Raw genomic sequence first — 22,458 nt, 5'->3', positions numbered from 1 at the left:
ATTTCTTACCGCGTCGTCAACACCTCCACATTTCAGTGTGTGGTCCAGATTTGGCCGTACTTTAATGGCCACCGGCAACATCTGGTTAATTTTTATCAACTGCTTTATGAATGGCTCTATCTTCTGATGCCATCTGTTTGTCCAACAGTGTCTTAGGCCCGGTGTGAATGACATTTTCAGACCATTTAAAGCCTTTTCAGTCTCTGCAATCACAGTGAGAGCCCCTCTATTCATTAATTCGGTCAAGTGTGGTCATTTAAGAAGTCAGTGTACTTGGTACTTAAGATTTCTAGAGAGCAAAAAAGAAAGGCTGATCTAATGTTGTAAAATAGTGGTTAGAATGTATTTTTTTTCTGATTGATTCAGTTTTTAAGTCGTTGAGATTATCTGAATGGAAGTCACCATATGACCTCGAGAGTAGGTTTACAGCTTTTAAACAGTCTTCAAAGTAATAAAATGTTGCTCCAAACTTATTTCATTCCAGAGGACATACAATCTGATACCATGGAGGCGGTCCTGTGGATTGAGGATGTTGGAAAATGAAGTCAAATTTACTACAATGGGGTTGAATAATCATCTTTGAAAGCCGCCTTTTGTTTTGTTTTTTTATGTAAAGATTTGTGGCATATTTCTTACTCTGGGCTTACTGTGCAGCCCATTCACAGGCATTTTAAATGTTGATGTGTATCTCTTCTGTCACATGGTGATGTCTGGTCCTAGTTCGGTCCAGTCCAGTCATGGTCCCGTATGTTTTAACTCTCAGAGCAGCAGGTTGAATCAGCCTTTTGTGTCCTCAGTTGCCGACTGTGCCATAATGTTCTATTCAGCCCCAGGTCGGAAAAGCACCGTGCAACGGCACCTTCCTGTTTTCATCAAAGACATTTTTACACATCAAGCCAGAACAACTATGGCTTTCATTTTTCATACTTAAATCTAAGCTTATGAATAATAAAGGGGTCAACCCTGTCACATTTCCCCACCGTATTGATTTCACATGCATTCCAAGGTTGCCGGACACACATTCGTCCATTCTTTCATTTTTTTATTTTTATTTTTCTTCTCTTAAGGGGAAATTGTTATACACACAAACCCACCAGGACGCTGAGTCCCCCCCACTCCTCCCCACCCCATCCATTGGCTGTTATAACTGTGTGCTTAGTCAGATCAGAAGCAAAGGTCAATCAGATGGAATACAGTTGTCCTTTGTGTGTCTCTTTCCATCTCTCGCCCTGGTCTTCTCTCTTTTCACTCTCCCCTTTCCCTCCTTACCTCTGGGGCTGCAAACAGGATTACTTAGGGTTTGTCTATGACTCTGTTGTATCCACATGAGCACATAAACACACATTCACAAAACCAGGTTTGATTTAGGGACATTTCACTGGAGTGCATTTGAACCCTTGAGGCTCCCACCAACTACAGGCGAGCATTACATACCAATGTAGACACAAACCATTCTTTGATGTAACTGCTGTGAAAACAATACAGGGCCCCAGATTGTTGTCCCTAATTTGACACATGTCCCCAATCAACTGGTTAAAAGTCAGACAGTGGTCCCTAAATGACACGGCGCAGACCGACACCCTAAATACACGCTTCCTGGAACAGAGCAAGACATTAAATTAGAGCTTAATAAGGAAACATACACATACACACAGATGGGGAAAGTGAGACGGGTTGGTAGTGAGTCAATGACAACATTTGCCTTCCCCTCTTAACCCCCCCAGTGTTCCTCCTTCTTTCTCCATTGAGGGGGAAACTATGAGTGTAATGGGTTGTTCATGTGCGTAAATGGGGAGAATGTTTACATCACTAGCAGCACGGAACCTCGTCCCAATATTCCTGGATGGCAGCTTAATTCAATTGGGAGCATGGTGAAGATGATGGCAGAGCGAAGGAAAATATCCACTCCTACAATTTGTCATGTAGGAAGCATAGTAGGTAACAAAGAAAACCTTTGGAGGTACATAATGCCTGACTGTCTTTCTCCACTTTTTTGTCCCATTTGGCCAGTCACTAGGTCTTCTCCATAAATCACTCGATATGCACTCATACACACATTTTCTCTCTCTCTCTCTCCCCCCCCCCATCTCTCTCTCTCTTTCTTTCACACACACACATACACAAGTAGAGAGACAGACACACAGGAAAGATCACTTTGGCTCAGAGCAGATGGAACCGACGGGACATGGGCTTTGCCTCCGCTGCGACGTGATGTTTAGGCTATATTTCATACAGAAATAAGAATGCTCTCTGCCAGCACTTTCTCTCAGTGCAGATGCTGGACACATTGTTTAACAAGTCTCTGCGCTTTGTTGATTTCAATCTCAGGGCTTTGTTGTTTTTGTGAATCACGCTCTCTGAGGCCGGTATTAATCTTCGGCATATGTATACACAAGGTGTCCAGCGCTCAGCCATGTAACTGAAAATTGTCATGTGACAATGTTTGCTTCAAGTTAGGTGAAGTCTTGTTTGGCTCACTGCTTCATTGTTTCTCCCCGTTGCCAGGTTTGATGTTTACGGAGCTGCGGTAGACCCCTTCCTCTGTCACCCCTACTTTCCCCTTCCTCCTCCCCTGTGACGTCCTCACATCCTTCATCTTACTCCCTGCTGCCTCCTTGTCCTTCTTCCCACTCCTCCTCTTACTCCTGCGGCAAACTTCCCTTGGCCTTTTCCAGTGTTTGTGTTCTGGATTATGCGTTCCTCGATGGCGGTGTGTGCAAGTGCAGAGAGACACAGAGGGTCTTGGCAGGGCAGTCGGTTTCTAGGTGCTTGTCTGGTGTTTGGCAGCATTCTGCCTGTGCCTGACTAAGCCCTCTACTCCTCACGGGGTCTGCACTCTTGTCTTTCTCATCCTGCCTTGCTGCAACTAGAAATTCTCCTGTAGTTTGCAATACAGGTGTTGCTGCAAGACAGGAACACAAGAACAGTGTGGTGTTTCTTTTGATTAAAGGTTATGGATGTTTTGCTCTAGCTGCTCCTCAAAGTTGATATCAGAGAGTTTAAACTAAAATGGCCAGGTTTTAGAGAGTAAGTCGTTGTAAGGTATCATACCAAAACAGTAGTTTCCATAATAGTTGTTTTTTAGTAGTATAGTTTAGGTATAGTTGTGTTTTGCATGGTTGTATGTAGTTAGATGCCTTGACATGCCAGTATTGTTAGATACATGTCAGGCTCGCACACATAAAGACTGGGCTGTGGTTAATAGCTTAATGCAGTGGCCCCTGAATCTTTGTAGGCTAAGACCCAGCCAGTCTCTCCCACCATGGTGTCTTGTTTTTCACTGAAAACCTCTAATTAAACCATAGTCAGTAACAAAGAAAGGCTGGTGGAAGGTGGACTGTCTCTCCCACAAATCAAAAGAAAATACACAGTGGCTTAATGGGGCTCTTTGTTTTTGGCTTTCATTGAAACAAGACTCAATGACAACGCAAGTATTTAAAAAAATCCAGATGGAAATTGGAATTAAAAAGACCTTTTGCAGCATGAGCATTGTGTAGTTTAACTCTTAACTGCACCGGAGCTCACACATTTATACATGCACAAGTCTAAACCTACAGTAATGACACCCAAGACTCCTGCTGTAAGTTGTCCCAGTTGAGCAGGTTTTGGAGCAGACGAGGCCAGCTCCATTCTTTATCTGGTTGACTGAGTTTCATGTTGTCTCCCCCTTTGGGAATTAACCCATGCTATGTGGTAATTATATGCATGTTTCTCTTGGTATTTTGGGGGTTGGAGACAGACAAAGTAACATTCACATCAGAGCCAGACCATTCCTTAACGCCTACACACTGACCCCAAACAAAATATTTCACATATTTAAACAGAATAGTTGATTGGTAATTGTGTTCATGGCAGCAATGTATCTTATAGTGGTAGGCCTCATTGTAAAATCATTTAGTCAAATAATGACATTCGACTATTTGTTATTTTGAAGTAGAAGCTGTTCGGTGTAAACTACAACACATTTGTGAGGATTAACAGTGTTCTGAAAATCCAAACACAGCGATAAAAATGACACGTAAGTGCAGTTTCATCATCAAAACTTATGATCCAGCTTTATATGAAGTTGAGTCGTTTAAGGACAGCAATGATTTGGCTCCAGTTGAGATTGATAACAGTGAATTCTTGTTGCCATGTGTCCATGGGAGAGGCTGAGAGGGATAGGCTATGGATATGTGTGCTTGCCTGCACCCACTGACCTCTTCTATATATATATATATATATATATATATATATATATATATATATATATATACATACATGAATGTGTGTGTGCTGTACTGTACTCTATGGTGGCCTGACACAGACTACGGTAGGGCCAGTGATGCATTAGCCAAGGCCAGAGATGGGTTTGTATGGAATAAATAATGGATACCATCCTTTCCCTCTGAATAAATCAAGACCAGAGAAATGGAGAGAGATGAGAGATTAAATGTGGGAGAGAGTTGGAGAAATTGAATGTGAGAGAGAGAGAGAGAGAGAAAGAGAGAGAGATTGTGTAAGAGAAGAGGAAGAGAAATATAGAGAAAAACGGTATCCTGAATTGCAAATCAGTATCTCACTTCACTCAGCAAAGTAATGGAAATGTTTAAAAAAAATGAAGTTTAGCACTTTTTTTGTTGCATAAAAAATGTTTTGTGAAATGATATTAAGTAGAAAATAAACAACTCTTGTTATTAGGGCGGAACACAATGGCGCCTTTGCTCATTTTTTCAATTTTTTTTGCCTCTGTATCGCAGGCCCAGGGCCAGACGTTCACCTTCCCTGACGTCTTCCCAGAAAAAGATCAGAAGCCGGCGGAGGGCTCTGTGGAAGAGATGCAGGAGAAGTTCATGGATGACGAGAAGCAGAGGCAGAAACTGGACCCCAGGAGAGGAGGGGTCACAGAGTGGTTCGGACTCTGAGACAGCCCATTGACCGGGAACTCATATGGTGTGGCGTGGGTGTTTCGTTGGGAGCTACGTGTATGGACTCACAGCATGACTGTTGTGATGTCACTTCTATTTCTGTAAGAAATACTCAGAAGTGTGTAGTACAAGCGTGTGTGTGTGTGTGTGTGTGTGTGTGTGTGTGTGTGTGTGTGTGTGTGTGTGTGTGTGTGTGTGTGTGTGTGTGTGTGTGTGTGTGTGTGTGTGTGTGTGTGTGTGTGTGTGTGTGTGTGTGTGTGTGTGTGTGTGTGTGTGTGTGTGTGTGTGTGTGTGTGTGTGTGTGTGAGAGAGTTTGCGCAGCTAAGGTCCAGTAACCCGAGCCAAAAGAGAATCGCAGGAGGAGGAGAGTGGCCCGGCTCCATCTTTCATGAAACCAGCCCACCGTACAGAATCTCCATCACCTCAGATGACCTCCTCTCCTTCTTCCTCCCACCTTTGCTGCTCCACCTCTTTCCTCATCTTTTGCACCTCTGTACCTCCTCTGTCTTTTTTCTCTCCTCTTTAATCAGAAGTCTCCTTTTCTTCTTGTCTGTCTCTGCTGTCCTTCTTTCTCCATGTCCCTCTCCTACGCTCCTCTGCCACGCTGGGGAGGAGTGTATTGTGGCATCCCTAGTAGGCCTGACTCTCAGCCAGTTGGATCAGACTACCTGGACAACCCACATCCTTTCCTCTTTTATGAGTTTGCCTTGAATTAATTGACCACTTTAGGTAAACAACAATTGAGATGTTGTTTCAGAAAGGCAACGGCATGGAATTTGCTGGAGTGTTTTATTTTGTGGTAGCAAAAAATAAAACTCTCTTGCCATAACTCTGAGAGAAGATTGTACCCAGTGTTTGTGTGTGTTTGTGCCTGCCATGCGGGACTTGCCAGCGAATCTGTCTAATTGTAAATGCTGTTCAAATAAGAATTAATAAACGGTCACTTGTCCAAAAGTGCTTTGCTTACATTTTCTTGTGCTCTCCTCGCCTCATCTCCCACGTCTGCTGTGCTCAACAACTGGCACTTCTAGACGCTGTTCGCCACACAAGCTGGCCTGCGCGTGTGCCAACGTGGTCTGGTAGCTGTTTTGACAAAGTAATGATCTGTGTTTGAATCGGGCCACTGGAGGACTGAGCTCTCTTACGGTAATAAGGCCCATAAAGGGGAGGGACCTCTCCTGGGCTTGCTCAGACCCTCCATTATACTGAGAGGCCAAGGTTACAGTAAGTGTCCCCCAGCCGTGACCACTAATGCTGGCTGGCTAAAACAAAGGTCCAGTCCCTGACCTCACCCAGCCAACTCAGCTATCACTAAGGAGAATGTCAATATTGATCCTGTTGGCCCATTGTCTGCTGCCTGGAACCACTCACCCCCTGCATCGCTATAAAGCAATCTGATTTGGAACAAAACAAGCCTCCTGTTACACAGCCACTCAATTTCTTTTCTGTCTGCTTCACTCACACACTTTTTATTTTCTTCTTTCTCTGCTCTTTCTCTCTTTGTTGCCCAGTCCGGACCTCCAGAGAAACAGCTGCTTAACCAACAGAGAGGGAGACCAAATTCCTGTTCTCACTCTCCTCCTGGCCTGAACAGACCCCACATGAAAGTTGAGAAATCAAGTTCTGCTGTTTGCCAATAATCTGTCTCTGTTCTGCTGTTTCTTGTCACAGGGACACCCTGTGCCTTCTGAGGTCAGACACACACATGTGCATGCATATCTACTGTAAACTGACATTGAGTTGCTGGGGCCTGTTGACAGTAGTGGTTACATTTTGAATACAATTAGTGCACAGACATACTTGGTTAATGAGCTCATCTCTTGCTCATGCATATAAATGCCTCTTAGTCATTTTTGCATTTTGTAAAGAACAAATAAACAGGAACAACTGACAGTCATTTGGAGGCGGAAGAAGTTAAAGTCAAGATCCAAACATCCAATGGAACATGATATATGCTCTCAAGAGACCAGTTTCTGAGTGATTTGAATTTTAATGGAAGTAATGTGTTCCTCAAAAATCATTTATATTGTATAAGATATTAGATGTTTACACATGATTATTTTGCTGACGCATAGCATATTCTCCTTATCAGTAAAAATGTTACATGAGCTAAGTGATATCTGTAGAGTGTACTTGCCAAAGTTGCGTACTGCATATGTGAATCAAACACGATTGTCTCTCTTTCCAGAAAAGAAAAATTAGGGTTTACCTTAAAATGCAACATTTACATTCAAATTTCTGAGGCGGTATAAATCATGTTCCTTGAGATTTACTTTTACTAGTTTCGTTTTTCTGTAAAAATTACCAGAAGTATTGTATCTGAGATTATTATGAGGTTAGACCTTGCTACACTATCATGGTTTGAAGCAAGCAGGTGGACCCAAATGCAGATACAGCAACAGGCAGGAGATGAATACTAAAAAATAAACTGTTTATTCCCAAAACAAGGAATATAAACACTGGGAAATTACAGGCAGAACTCAAAGGTCAAAATAAAGCTTCAACACCAGGGAAAAGCGATGACGGACAGACAAAATGGTAAGAAAGTATATATAGACAGGACCAGCAGGGCTACAGGAAACAAAGACAGGAAGTAAAACAAGACATGGCACGAGAGCAGAGAACTTCTAAATTAAACAGGAAACAAACTAAGATCGTGACCATCAGCAGCAAACTCCATAACTACTCCTTAATTAAGTTGAGGTATTCTTATGTTGCGATTAGTTTCTTCATTAGGTGTGCTTTGGAGACGCACCATGGCGCATCATCGTGGCCGCAGTACTTGAGGACCATCAGGTGTCTTCTCATGTAGTAGCCCCAATTGAGATCTTTTCCAAAAAAAAGGATGTGACTCCACAGAGATCACCCTCCTCGTTAGAAGGACAGATATTTTAACATATTTCATTAATCACATTGGAATTGATTCGCTACTGACACCCCAGTGCACTTGACTGTCCTTGGCGTTCCAGGTGATTCCTTTTATGGAGGTAGTATGGCAGAGTTTAAGAGCGATTGTAACTCCTCTTTAGGGGGAAAGCACCTTTTTTTGTGGCATTTTTGACAGAAGGATAAAGTTACGGGAGATAGTGGTGGGATGAAATGCCCAAAGGTTCTTTGCCAAACTTGAGTCGGTGGCTTGTCAGTGTTTTTTTTTACATTTTTTTCATGAAACTTTTAATTTTCTTCTATAGAGCCAAACCTGTCTATACTGTCTGCACCAACTCCCCTGCTGTAAAAAATAATGACTACTTCAAAGACTGTTTTCTGTGTGACTTAGCTACGTACACTCCTCCTCCTCTCGCCCTCCTCTCTCTTCCATGTTCTCTCCATACCTCTCCCTTCTGTTCATACTAATAAAAAGCTGCAAGCGCAAGAAGCCCCCCCAACACACGCACACCACACACACACCACACACACACACACACACACACACACACACACACACACACACACACACACACACACACACACACACACACACACACACACACACACACACACACACACACACACACACACACACACACACACACACACACACACACACACACACACACACACACACACACACACACACACACACACACACACAGACGTCCGGCCCTGTCCATGCAGCTGGCAGCCATTTGCCTGTTTGTTAACATAGTGTTCTCCCTGCCTGTCAGATGATGCTGCGTAGCTGGAGTGTGAAGGAACAGGAGAATGGAGGGATGGAGAAGAGGTTTGCAGTGAAACAAGTTAGCCTTGCATCCTATTCCAGCTAGACTTGCGATGACTGTAGGTATCTCCAGATTTATATCTATGTGTGCTGAACAAGATGCATCATATATTGCAATGCACCACACGTTGTGTAAGTGCAGAGGGGGGGTGGGGGGTTGGATGCGGATATGTGCGTGCGAGATGCAGAAAGCCCAGGAAGGATGGAGTGAGAGAAAGAGCAGATGGAGGTGAGAGTGAAAAAGAGATGACATCACTGAGAAAATGCTGAGCTGGATTCAAGGGCTTCTGGATGAAAGAGCTCTACTCCCACAGTGCACCATCTCTCTCTGTCTCTCTCTCTCTCTCCCTTTCTTTTTTCTCTCTTTCATGAGATGTACAGTGCGGGTCGTGTTCCTTCCCTACACGGTTAGTTAATGGAAGGGGGGTTGAATATTTTAAACAACCCTTCGCTCTCCTTTCCCCCCTCCTTACTCCTCTCCCTCCCTTTTTTCTACTTGTTCAGTCGTGCATTAGTCAAGTGCACATATGACCCTGTTTCTGCTACTGCAGTCCATGCTTGGAATCTGCATGACATCATGCTGTATTTTTGGGATTAGTGGGATGAGTGGTGCTACAGTGAGTGTCCTTCCTCACTCTCTACAGCCTCCCTTGGGGGCAGACCTCCTTGCTGGCTGTAGTAACTGCACACTTGCGAGAGAACTCTTCACCTAAAGATGCTCCACTGCATTCTGTTAAGGAATTAAGATCTAGTATCTTACAGTAACGCTGCTGATAAAGTAATGTACTGAATATTGTCATTAGATGGTCATTGGCCTGCCCTATGGCTGTGCTTGAATATATGCAAGAAAGAAAGAAAGATTGCAACCCGCTTCAGCTAATAACAAAAGGTTTAAATTGAAAGCCCTGTTGCATACATTCACACAATTTATTGCCAACTGTCTGTAAAATTACACACACTCATATAGTTACACAATTACTACCCCTACTATCCTCCTGTGCAGAAACACACACAACCACAGACTCACACTTGTGTTCACTAAGACAACCGGGGTTGCCTGCTGAGGATTCTGACGGCCTCTCTTGGACTAGCGCCATACACATTCCTCCTTCCCCAGGTTGCCATTGGTTCATCTGAGCTCAGCCGGTGCACTCTGTCACCCCATAAGTGTGTATATATGTGCATGTGTGCGTCTGTTTCAGTGTGAGTCCATGTACCGTACGCACCCTTACATAAAAAAGTTAACATCTTCCGTTTTTCCAAGAATTAAATACACACGCACACACGCACACATGCACACATGCACACATGCACACATGCACACATGATGCTTGTGTTCATGCCTCATTGTGAACCACTCACATAACATAAAATATACCCTGATGTGGCCCCTCAGTGTGTGCATGCGGCCATACTGTACTCACATGTATACACTTATTGGCTCAGAGCCAGGAACAACAACTGAACGAGGACGCTGTAGAAAACATGTGGACCGGCTGTTTGTTGTTGCTTAGATTACAGAGAATCAGTGTTCTTTACTATTAAACAAGTCTTGATGAGTCTAAAAGCACACACTGATTTCTGTGCAATTTCAGCTTTTTGTGAACAAGAAACAAAATCACATTGCAATTACGCAAGTTGACTATAAATACACTGCATTAAGTGACAGGCAGACTTGAAAAGACGGGTGTTTCACTTGATAACATATATAATGTACATTTTGTGATGTGTGTTGGCATTCTTGAAATCAGCAATACAACACGGTAAAAATGCACTAGTACAAGAAAACTTGTGAAAAAAACACAGCAAAATGTACTTTAGGTATCAAAGGTATAAGGATAATTATATATTGTGTATAATACATATTTTTGTTTTGTTGTTAGTAGTAGTATTGATGCATTAACATTAAGACGGCATTTTACTACAGCTTGTCAAAATGGTGCACATTTATACACTTAACATACTGTTGGGCTGATCAGTAAATCTCACTGTGTTCATTCATTTATTCATCTTCAACCGCTTGTCCCTGTCGGGGCTGCGGGGGGCTGGAGCTGATCCCAGCTGACATTGGGCGTGAGGCGGGGTCCACCCTGGACAGAAAGCCAGTCTACAGAGACAGACAACCATTCACACATACAGGCAACTTTAGAGTCATCAATGAACCTAACACGAGCACGTCTTTGGACTGTGGGAGGAACCCGGAGAAAACCCACGCAGACACAGGGAGAACATGCAAACTCCACACAGAAGGGCCCCAGCCGGGATTCGAACCAGGAACCCTCTCGATGTGAGGCGACAGTGCTAACCACCACATCACAGTGTCCAAAAGATCTCTATTGTAACTTGGAACTGTCAGACAAATGTAGTGAAGTAGAAAATATCAAGTTAAAGTAGCACAAAATAAAAATACAAGAACCTCCAAATATTTTTACAGTACTCAATTTCTTCCCACCACGTGAATAGTGCCAGTGCCCATTGATTACTCTACCGCAAGTTAGAGGGAAATATTGTAATTGTTTTACCACCACTACATTTATCTGATAGCTATAGCTTCTTTTTTTATATCGTAGGTGGTGTTATGATATGTGGTCATTTTATAACATTTGATGCAGTATTTATAATTAGATGCAACAACCAGCTTTAACATTAAAATGCTCATTATAATACATCATATATTAGATAACACATTGAATGGGGGAATTCTGTTGTAATGTATAATTTCTGTTTGTTTGTTAATTTGTTTGTTCGAAGGATTTGTCAACATCTTATCCAGCTCTGGTTTGTGTCTTATAGCTTCCATATTTGTCCACACTAAGGATGAAACATGGTAGGAAAATTTCCTTGAGGATTATAGTGACCAACATTATCAGTTATTAGTATTTTGAATTTATTTAAAATTTTATATTGAAAAACAAAAAAATAAAATTAGCAGCACTTTTTTGCATTAACATTAAAATAACAACAGCCTTTAGCAGTGATTTCCTGTGTGTGTGTGTTGTATAGAGAGTGTGACCATCATGGATCACGTTTCCCTAAGCACCTCAAAAAAATACAAAATATGACCACATTTCAGACTAAGAATGCACCGCTGTCACTGCCTTCCACCATTTTGTCATTGACACAAAACAAACCCACGTTGCTGTGCCTGAGTGAGGGGGGCTAATGCCAACTTTGGTAGAAGCTGGACAGTATTTAGCAAAATTTTCAAAGTGCGGTAATCCAACAGGGTTTTAAAAATAATTAAAATTTGAAACGGTAATGCCAACCGTTTGGAATTTCACACAGTTTATCATTAAACTGGTAACTGTTTCATCCCCACGGCACATGAAGGATCGATCAGTACAGCCAGCCTTGTCTTGTGCTTAATAAAAGCTGAATGCTGTTTCTGCTTTTTTCCAGAGATCCGTCCCCTCTTGGCCTGTCACAACATCAATTAGGATTAATTAGAAGCCCTGACAATAGAAGATGGCGCATGCCAGCCTTCATCACTATACAGCCTGTGGCGGCGACTTTGATCTGTGTTTGCACTAAAAGATCTGTTTGCTGTGACCAAGAGGAGGAGGAGCCATCGGGCATTGTTTTTTTGTGGCACAGTGTTTGTGGGGCTCACGCACAGACGTCTGTCTGAAAGACGGGAAGAATTTATCCTGACACTCCATTTTAGCTTATCTGCTATCAGCACAATGCTCCTCTGCTGGTTGGGTGGTCCCTGTCCCTGCCAGCTGTTCAACACACACATTTGCATTTTAAACAACTTAATAATAGTGATACGTACGTAAGTAAGAGCAAAGGAGGACAGGGGAGTTGATGCATTCAGCATGCGTGTGTGCCAGGGAGAGAAGGAGAAGGATTTAATGGTTCAAACGAGTTCAATTGTCATAACAGAGTAGCAGACATCAACTGGGGCCTGGCCACCCATCTGGACTACAGAGCATTAAGCCCTGGTCTACACACATACACATGTGTGCTCTGGTGCATTCAGCAAACCCTTCGTTGATGGAATCAAACTGACTGGAGGCTGAGCCAAGTCAATAACACAGACTGATCCCTGATGCTGAACTTCCTAGAAGTCCCGGCTGGTCTCAGCGCTTCATGTACCTGCTTAGCACTCCAGCTGCTGCCTGGCTGCATGGTGGGATGGAAGGGGATCAGTCGGTCTGCCCGCAGGTTGCACTTACTTGAAAGAAGGTTCATCGGAGATTGTTCAGTTAATTTCCTCCAAGAAATGAGATCTTCTGTAAGTCTCTTCTCATCACACACAATCAAACCAGAGTCACCAATCACTTAATATCACCCAGGGAGCAGAACCTCAAGGTTAATTGTCTGACATCCCAGAGGAGACAGAGCGTAAGGTGATGGGTGTGGTGGCGATGGTGTCTGTATGTGTTTGTGTGTGTGCCAACCCCTGTACATGCTAAGATAAGATAAGATAAGATAAGATATCCCAAAGGGGAGATTCTTTAAGGTCTGAGAATGCTGTGGTTTACAGTATAACACAAATCTCTCTTTGTCAAACAGACACTAGTGGAGGAGCTACAAAAATGCACCACGGTTTTAGTACCCCCACTGTTTACACACAAACACAGTCATGCAAACACATTCTCCGACTCAAATGCCTTCATGTTGTTGATCCTGGTCATTCACAGAGAGCACGTTCAGTACTGATGTACAAAGGAGGTGTGAGAGAAGGGTGAACGTGTGGTAAAGCAGAAAGTGGTAAGGAAGAGCAGTTACGAAAATATTTAGGATGGTGAACTGGTGACAGATGAACAGAGATAAAAAAAAGATGTGAGATTTAGAAGCTTTATGTTTTGGTTTTGGGGGATTAGGAGGGAGAAATGGATGGCGTAAGACAAGTCGCCTGTCTCCTCTCTGATCTAAATGGCGCTTGGCCACTCGCTCTTTCTTAAAGCATCTTGTCTTCTGTCAAACAATTTGGTTGCCCTGCCGGCCCTCAGCTGTACGGTGCTTACGTCAAAAATCCCACTGTTAGACAACATTTAGCCAACATAATGACAGAACAGCTCACCCAGCCAAAGATAGATCAGCCTTTTCTGGCTTGATTTCAACGTGGCTGGACTTTTGTGGCCTGGATTCACTCGATGGGGCTTGACTCCCCTGGCCTAGGTTTGACCAGCAGGGCTTTATTAGAGTGGCCTGGGTTGAGTAGACACTGAGCTTGAAGAATATGTCCGCACTGCCTCTGTTTCAACAAAGGGTACTCAACTAGTGCGGCCTGGATTTGACTGTCTGGCTGCCACTAATGTGGCCTGGGTTCAGTAGACAGAGCTTGACTTGTATGGCCTTCATCAGATGGAGTCCAACTTTTCTGGCCTGAGCTTGTCAGCTGGGGCTCAACCAGTGTGGCCTTGGCAGATAAAGGACCTGGGTGATTAAGGAAGTGTTTGTTTCCCAGGCAGCAAGCAGGCAAGGTGGCGGCATTGCTCCTACACAGCCAAGGACTTGGTGTGGGGGTGAGAGAGCCAAAACAAACTACTGTGATTGCCTACCATATGCCCTCCTGACCTCCCTGTTTAATTGCCAGGCAAAGAGGAGGGAAATGGGTGAGGGGAGAGGGGATGATGGGGTTTAGAGAAGCGAGGAGAGTGGGATGGGGGTACCAGAGTTTGTGGTAGAGGTTTTTGAGATATAGGTTAATTTTACTCAAAAAGGTTTTTTTTAATGTTATATATAATATATTTTTATTGTTGATTATGGCATTAGAATTGTAGTTTACTGAGAGAGATAGAGAGAGAGAGAAACACACATACACACACACACACACACACACAGAGAGAGAGAGAGAGAGAGAGAGAGAGAGAGAGAGAGAGAGAGAGAGGCAAAGAAGAACAACAAAGAAAAAAAAGGAAAGGAAGGAATAAAGGGGGAAATGGACAGGGAGTGAGAGAAAGGGAGTCTTGTCGTCTGAGAGGTGGTGTGGTTCGGGTTAGGTTGTGGTTGAAGCCTTGAGAGAGCGGGAGGGGAGAGAGGGGAGGCGCAGGGGGCGAGCAAGGCAGCGCATACCCGCAGCATTCAAATGGAGCTCCCATTGGGAGGTTTTACGCTTCAAAATGGTTTCCTGTGACGTGGATTGTGTGTTTGATTTGAGCTTTGAGGGGTTTGTGTTATTCTCGGGAGGGGAGAATCTAGCACGCTCTCATTTCCGCACTACCAACAGCCAGCAGAAAGTTGGCAAGCCGAAACAGGGGGATTGTAAAGACAGATTTTTCTCTCCCTCCTCGTAAGAACCACATTTTTTTCTGCTTTCACTTTTTTTTGCCATGTTTTTCTGCTGAGCCTGCTCCAGGACTTGCTCTGCATATTGATGGATTGTTCTTAATAATTGGACCTGCTCAGACCCGTGTCCTTCCTTGGTTTTCCCAGGCTGCCTGATTTTCTGCTGATCATATAATGTGCAAAAAATGTGTTTATCCTCAGATGTGTGCACACATTCGCACCCTGAAAAACGTGTGAATGACTGCAGAAATGTACAAACAAGTTCGCACGTATACAAGTATACAAGTACGCATGCTATCCAACACGTGCCTGGGAACTAATTGCAAACAATGGATGCCAGCTGGGCAGTAGGTGTAGCAAGCAGCACAACTGGGCCCAGGTTGATTGTTTTTTCAACTGGGTTTACAGGGCAGAGAACGAGAAGAAATGGCAGACATTTGAATGGGGGAAAATACGGAAGAGAACATAGGTAGAAGAGAGGCGAGGGTCGACAGAGAGGGAGGGAAGGGGCATACGCTGACGCAGCGGGAAGCCACCTCTAAGACCATGACAGCCAGTCATACAAACCATCAGAGAGCTCACTGTTCTGCCAACTACTGTACTTCACAGAGCCAAGAAAATGACAAAAATCAACACTGGATGTGTTTGTGTTGGGGGAATATCCGTGGAACCCCACTCTCTTTCCTGATCAGCAGTTTTTTCTCTCTCTCTCTCTCTCTCTCTCTCTCTCTCTCTCTCTCTCTCTCTCCCTCTCTCTCTCTCTCCCTCTCTCTCTCTTGCTTTCTTTCTCTCTCTCTGTCTTTCACTTTGCACTTTGCCTCTCTCTCCCTTTTTCCTCTCTCCCTCTCACCATCCCGCCCATCTTTATTTTCTTAGTGTAAATACTGTACTGTATATGCCCTCTGCTTGGGTAAGAGGACAATTATCGTAACAGCGTCTCTACTGTGTGGCGCACATGGAAAAGCTAACTTCTACGGGCCAATTTTCTCCCTGGAGTTATGTAAATAGTTTTGATGGAATGAGTGGGCTTTCCCCAGTATGTGGGGGCATAGCAGGGTCTGAGGGGTTCCACTGCTGTCTTAATCCCCACCCTCGACATCAGTAACCCCTTTGTCAACCGTGTTAGCAGAAAGCTTGCACTTATTGTAGTTATCCAGACAGTTATGTATCAACATAATAACATGTTGCAGTACAAGGCCACCAATTATATGCTTCTGGGACTGTTACTGTCTTCAAGAGCCTATTGATACATGTGCAGGTGAATGTATGTCTACCAAAGCATTCGGTACAGGGCTTACAGTTTACTGTTTTATGAAACAAACAATTACAGTCTTTTTTGGGGCTATACAGCCAATGCTGCAGCTTCACTGCTGGTGTGTTGTCCTTAAGAGCCAACAATCATTTTGCACATATATGCCTACAGGTTCATGATTACCTACTGTACATACACATAGTCAGGTAATATACATTGTATGGCATGTATACATGATACATTCCATTTTGACCCATATAGGGGACATTATTGGTATACCAAATGCAAACAAGACACCATAAAAACCCACATATGTAAGAATAAATACACCGTATTTAATTTTGTACAGTGTGGCTGACCCCCAGTGTATTGTCATTTTTTAAAATAGTGTTTTATTTCCATTCTTTCCAGACAACAGCTGTTCCCCATTCTGTGCCCTTACTGAGGTTATTTCTTTTCTCTGTTTAAGGGATATCGGAAGCCAAAAACTGTTTATCTGCATGCACTGACAACACTGCCATGACACAGAGATCGATTTAAATCATTAAAATATCTCTTTAAAAGGTTTCCTTTAGTTTTTTACTACCCGAAATTGGGGGTCTAAGAATAAGGTAGATAAGGAAAGGGTGTTATACAGGTTAAAAATATTTTTTATTCCATTGCTCTACCGACATTATGTCAAACTGCACTGAATTTTGTGCATCATTAAGGTGCGTTCAGACTGGACGCATTAGACGCGATGAAATCACAAGAAAAGCGCGTAATGCTCCGCTTGATCATATTTGATCCAAGCTCCAACCACAGCAACTTCCTGGTTGATCCAATAAGGAAGTGTCAAAAACTGCAGTTCTCTGAGTCTATGGCAGAGCAATAGAAAGTAGCAATTGAGCAATTTCTCATTGACCCCCATGTTAAATAAGCTGTTTTCACAGCATAATTAAACCTATATAAGGCCTGGTACAAAAAAACATTTGAGTCTGTGTGTTTAGGTCATGTCTCCATGACAACACTGAGGGGGGTAGTTTTTATTTCATTGGAGATCAAAGTTTATGAATAATTAGTGGTGCGGCCTCTTGAGTGACAGCTAGCCAGATGGACATATCTCCCTCCCCCAACGTCACATCAATGCACTTTTTTGGTAAGAGGAAATGAGGCGGAGTCAGACCGAGTCAGAGTCTGACAAAATGGCGGCTCCCATAGATGAGTACAATTGGATCAAGTTGAGAAAACGGACTCGGACGGGTATGCTACGTCCATTTTTTTATAGTCTATGATTTGACCATATTTGGAGAATCACACGTTTGGAAAGCTAGCTAACTGCAGCTCAACCCCATCTCAGCCTACAGCTATACCTTACTCTGCTGTTGTGCTAAATTGGAAGTAATGCTAGTGCAAACCAGGGATGCAGAATGCTTCTAAAAGAACAGAAATTAGTTTTCAGATGAAGTGTGTGGCTCTAAAAGAGCTGTTGTGTTGTGGTAAGATCAGGCTGTCGGTGATTTGACCTCCAAAGCCGTACCCTGCCCTGCCCTGCCCTGCCTCTTCAGCACACAGCGGGTCTCCTCGTAGATCAGACCGGGATGCGATTCACTCCGCAATGACGGCTTTCTTCTTCTTCTTCTGGATTTCCGGCAGACTAGATGCCGAAGGGCACATTGCTGCCATCCACAGGTTATAGTTATATCCATTAATTTATTAGTGGAGGACTGCAACAATGGCGGCTTTGGTGATCCCCTGGATGTTATCACGGAGAACTTTACGATGGCGCTTACTGCAATCTCAACACTGATTGGCTGAAGTGCCATGCAATATTTCCAACTGATACGTTGGATGTGATTGACGCAATGGAAACGAGGGACACGATGGACACGAAGGACACGGCTTTCCCATTACTCACATCGCGAGTAACACGCCGCCCATCTTTAAAATGCGTCTGCATATTGTCTTTGTATGTAATCACGTTGCATCAATTCCTTCAATCGTGTCTATCACCTCCGGTCGGAACACACCTTTATACCTCTAGTTTCTCTTGACATACGTTCATGATGTATATAACCCCCCAAATCCCACTTTATCTCTTTATTCATGTCTATTTAGTCTGTTTGTCTGTGGGACAATGCTCTTGCGTACATGTTGGATAGCCTCTAACATCTCCATGTGGCCTGTTGTGATGGCCAGACACACAAGAGGAAGTAAGAAGAGACGGTAGTCTCACAGTGACAGAGACTGGGTGCTAGGGGAAAGACAAAGAAAAAGAACAGTTTCTGGCTTATATCCCATACCACCCCTTAGCAAACTGGTTGTAGATTGTCCACAGACATCATTGTTGGTGCTCCCCTGTACCAATAAAGCCCTGTGTAGAGCAGAGAAGGGGCCCTCCAGGTCTTGTTATTGTAACAGGAGTCCATTTTGGCTCAAACTCCTGTTCTCAGCACGAAAACAACAATAACAACATCAGCCCACAGCCCTGGGAGCTGGACCTGAGTCAGAGGCAGTCGGAGATAGGGGGGTGAATACCCTGTTAATTTTGCACGCAGTGGTTCCAGTCTGACACTTCGTCTGTGGTTCTGGAACTGCTGTTGGCGCCTAACTCAATGCTTAAGTGTACAGTTAGTGTAACACCCTGGCAAGTCCCTGCACTCAAAAGAGCAGTTTAGGATGCATGTGCACTCAGGCCCAAGCACGGACCCACCTTCCCTCTCTCTCTCTCTCTCTCTCTCTCTCTCTCTCTCTCTCTCTCTCTCTCTTTCTCTCTTTCCTGTATACAAAGTGGCGCTGGCCCTCATCACAGAGAGAGATTCCTGGGTCTCCTAAAGACAAACAAAAGGGGAGGAATACACGCAAGTCTCAAAACAAAATATTGAGGGAGTTTACACAGAGACCACACAACTACATCACAGTGGTCTAATGCATTTGTAATTAAAAAGTAATGTCCTCATCCAGACAACAACAGATCCATCTTGCCTTGGCCTTGGTATGATCGTGGCCTGTTTTTTTCTTCTTCCTCCTTTTCCCTTCTGTTCTCAGTTGTTGTTCCTGTAACATTATATCTGTTTTTGTGTGTTTGTATGTGTGTGTGTGTGTGTGTGTGTGTGTGTGTGCTTTGCTTGTGCGTGTGCATGTGTGTGCTTTGCCTGTGCGTGTGCATGTGTATGTGTGTGTGTGTGTGTGTGTGTATGTGTGTGTGTGTGTGTGTGTGTGTGTGTGTGTGTGAAAGATCCCTCTGTTGTGCTGATGACATCTTGAGAAGGCATCCCATGACCCACTAAATGACTCATAAAAGGCACTCTATTGTATTTCGTTGACCTCTCTTTCTATGTCAGTCTCAAGTCTCTAAACTCATCTTACATAACAGCACTATCTAGGCAAAATTACAATAGACACTGGCTTGTATTTCGATGTATATACACCCACTATATACATCTATAGCCCAGTAAACGGCGGAACTGTGTGTGAAAGTAGATCCTCCTGTGGGTTATATTATTATGGATCCATTACAGTTAGTACATTTGCAATAAAGAAAAAATGTTTTTTCCCCTTTTATTTGGCTCAGCCTTTCTGTACTCTGTGGTTACCTCCAAAGGCGGGGTAAAGAGATGGAGAGAAAGAAAAGAGAAAAAAAATGGAAAGATAGATGGAGAGACCTGGAGGGCAGAGGCGGGCTCAGGTGACTCAGCTTTCCCCCTGGAAGCAGATTGAGGGGAGCTGAGGGTTTGTGCCCCCCTAAAGGTTTACTAGAACACAGGCTTTTTAACAGGAGGGAAAAACAATGTTATAGCTGCTTCCTGCACCACTGAGTGTTCCCCACCAGTAAATATAACAGGGATTGGGTCATAATGTTATGGTCTGGCATCAGGTGAATACAGTGTTTTTCCCCCAGTCGCCTCACCACCCCTCCTTCTTTCTTGCTCTTTTCCATGTGGAGGAATAGAGTCCAGTGTTAAAGAAATATCAGTCATCAGTGTTGTTATTGCACACTCACTTGCTCCATCTGCAACACTGGTGTTCAAACACAATCTTTGTGTGAGTGGACACGGTGGCTGCTCTCTCTCTCTTCTCTCTCTCTCTCTCTCTCTCTCTCTCTCTCTCTCTCTCTTTCTCTCTCTCTCTCAATCTCTGTCTCTTTCTCGGTTTCCTTTTGTGACTGTTAAATACAGCTTATTATTTCCCAACAAGGCATACTGGAGGAAACTAATAGAAAGGAGTGTGTGTGTATTTGACTGTTTGTGTGTGTTTGAGGTCCTGCCTTTATCATCTGTCATTATTGCATGAGTATGTACAACGTGTATTCGTGTGTGTGTGTGTGTGTGTGTGTGTTTGTGTATGTGTGTGTGTGTGAAGTATATACTATGCACAGTTTGTGTGCCAGTTTTATGATACAAAGGAGCTCTGTCAGGTTCAGCAGTATGAATCAGGTTGCAGGGCAGCTGAATGTTTGACAGTAGCAGTAAAAACAAACAGAAGTTCTCCACTGTGGAAAAATCTAACGCTATGAAAATGGCAACTATGGCAATGATGGGAACCAATCCATGTTGAGTTTCCAAACTGTGTTGCATTTGGCCCCGGCGGAAAATGGCAGAGGGGGTAAAATAACATGGATATATCTGTAATGGGATACTTGCATACATAGGGTTTATACAATATGTGGATTTAGGAACACAGGTGCTTGTGTGTAGTCTTATAGTATATACTGTAGCAATAACTTGCAATGCATTGTACATGTACTCATCGTAGCATTATGTGTGTGTGTGTGTGTGTGTGTGTGTGTGTGTGTGTGTACATTGATATGTAAGAGCACTGGAACACCTATGAGAAGCACTGAGCTTTTAACTGACTCCAATACTTCAGAAGTAAGGCGACGTAGTATGATAAGCCCCAAACTTCACTTGGTTGGGTCATACACACACTGGGCTTTCACCCAAGAGGCCGAGGTCCGTGTCCTGTTCGTGTCCATCCCATGTAAAAATGAAACTTAATTATTATACATATGTACTTTCAACTTCAAACCCAAACCATGACCTTTTGCTTAACCTAACTAGGTAGTTTTGTTGCCTCAACCTTGCTAGTGTCGCGAGGATCAATTGAGGCAGGTCATTGAACAGCAAAACCTTCCAAAATATCTTGACATAAAAGACCTTCACTGCATTATTGACAGATATAATTGCTTGTTAAGTGTCATATAGGTGGAACAGGGGCTTTTCCTTGGCGTAACATCAAGATTTCAGCTCTCTTCATGGAATCAGGAAATTCAAATCATGGAAATTTCATGGAGCAGACATTAAACATTACACAACACTGTGCTGGACCATTAGCCTGCAGATACAGTATATGACTTGTTTTGTAGGTGGGTGACAGCATGTAGTACCTGATTAATCATAAATAAACAGCAAAATGAATGAATGGATGGCATGTGTAAATTTTCTCTCAACCATATGCAACAGATCACCTGCACACAGATTTATGTGATTGTTTGGTATTAGGTGGACTATGCCATGGAACTAGGGGTTGTTTGTGTCCTGCTGTGTCTAAGTCGGTTGTGTGTGTGTGTGTGTGTGTGTGTGTGTGCGCGCCACGGAGTAAGTAACAGGACTCAGCCCAGGGGGTCGTTTTCCTTCGTTCAAACAGACAGTCATCATTGGATCCATGTTATCTCATGTCTGGAGCTTCCAGATGAGAGCTGAGAAGGCAGCAAACACATTCTGCTGACCTGAGTCATACTGTGTGTGTGTGTGTGTGTGTGTGTGTGTGTGTGTGTGTGTGAAAGAGAGAGAGAGAGAGAGAGAGAGATATGTAAAAAACATAAGAGAGAGTAGCCTGTGTTTGTCTGTGGAAGTGTGTATTGAAATGCATGTGTTTGTGCCTGTGTGTATATTTCAGTTACTAATATACGCAGCATATCCCTTTTTTGTGCACGCTGATCTCATCCATGATCTAATAAATTCACTGCAGGTGATCTGTGCAGGGCCACGTTCTAAGAAAGCAAAACAACAACCTTTGCCATTTGGTTTTATTGCATAGGTATGTTGTTAAAACTGGTGGATTAGCGTGTTCTAGATCAATGATAATCTCCCACCGAGGAACCCTGTCTGGTTCAGAACCTAATCATTTTGTAAACAAAAACAGATGGTCCTACAGCCAATTTGGTGATGGAATATTGTCAGTTAAATAGTGTCTGTCCTCTGATGGGGAAGAAATAACTGCATGCTGGGATGAAGGTTATAGTGTTGGGCCAGCATCTACAATATTACAAGAGTGGCAGTAAAATAATGAATGAGAGGGAACTGGACCCCATTACTGTACGGACACACACAAACCTTGAGCCACACATGAAAGCTGCCCAAATG

The 22,458-nt window shown here is 43.4% G+C and overlaps 1 protein-coding gene across 1 annotated transcript in view; it reads left to right on the top strand.

Annotated features, from left to right (window-relative positions):
- The window catches only part of mrpl23 (mitochondrial ribosomal protein L23), a 48,354-nt gene extending 42,492 nt beyond the window's left edge, over positions 1 to 5,862 (top strand). Inside the window, exon 5 of the mRNA XM_083916159.1 lies at positions 4,740 to 5,862. Coding sequence (XP_083772285.1) covers positions 4,740 to 4,904 — 165 coding nt within the window. The 3' untranslated portion in view covers positions 4,905 to 5,862. The remainder of the gene's footprint in view (positions 1 to 4,739) is intronic.
- Positions 5,863 to 22,458: the final 16,596 nt, after the last annotated feature.

The sequence above is a fragment of the Echiichthys vipera genome (assembly GCF_963691815.1).
Source record: "Echiichthys vipera genome assembly, chromosome: 7".
Lineage (NCBI taxonomy): Eukaryota > Metazoa > Chordata > Actinopteri > Perciformes > Trachinidae > Echiichthys > Echiichthys vipera.
The sequence above is the reverse complement of the archived record's forward strand: the minus strand, read 5'-3'. Positions and strand labels throughout refer to the sequence as shown.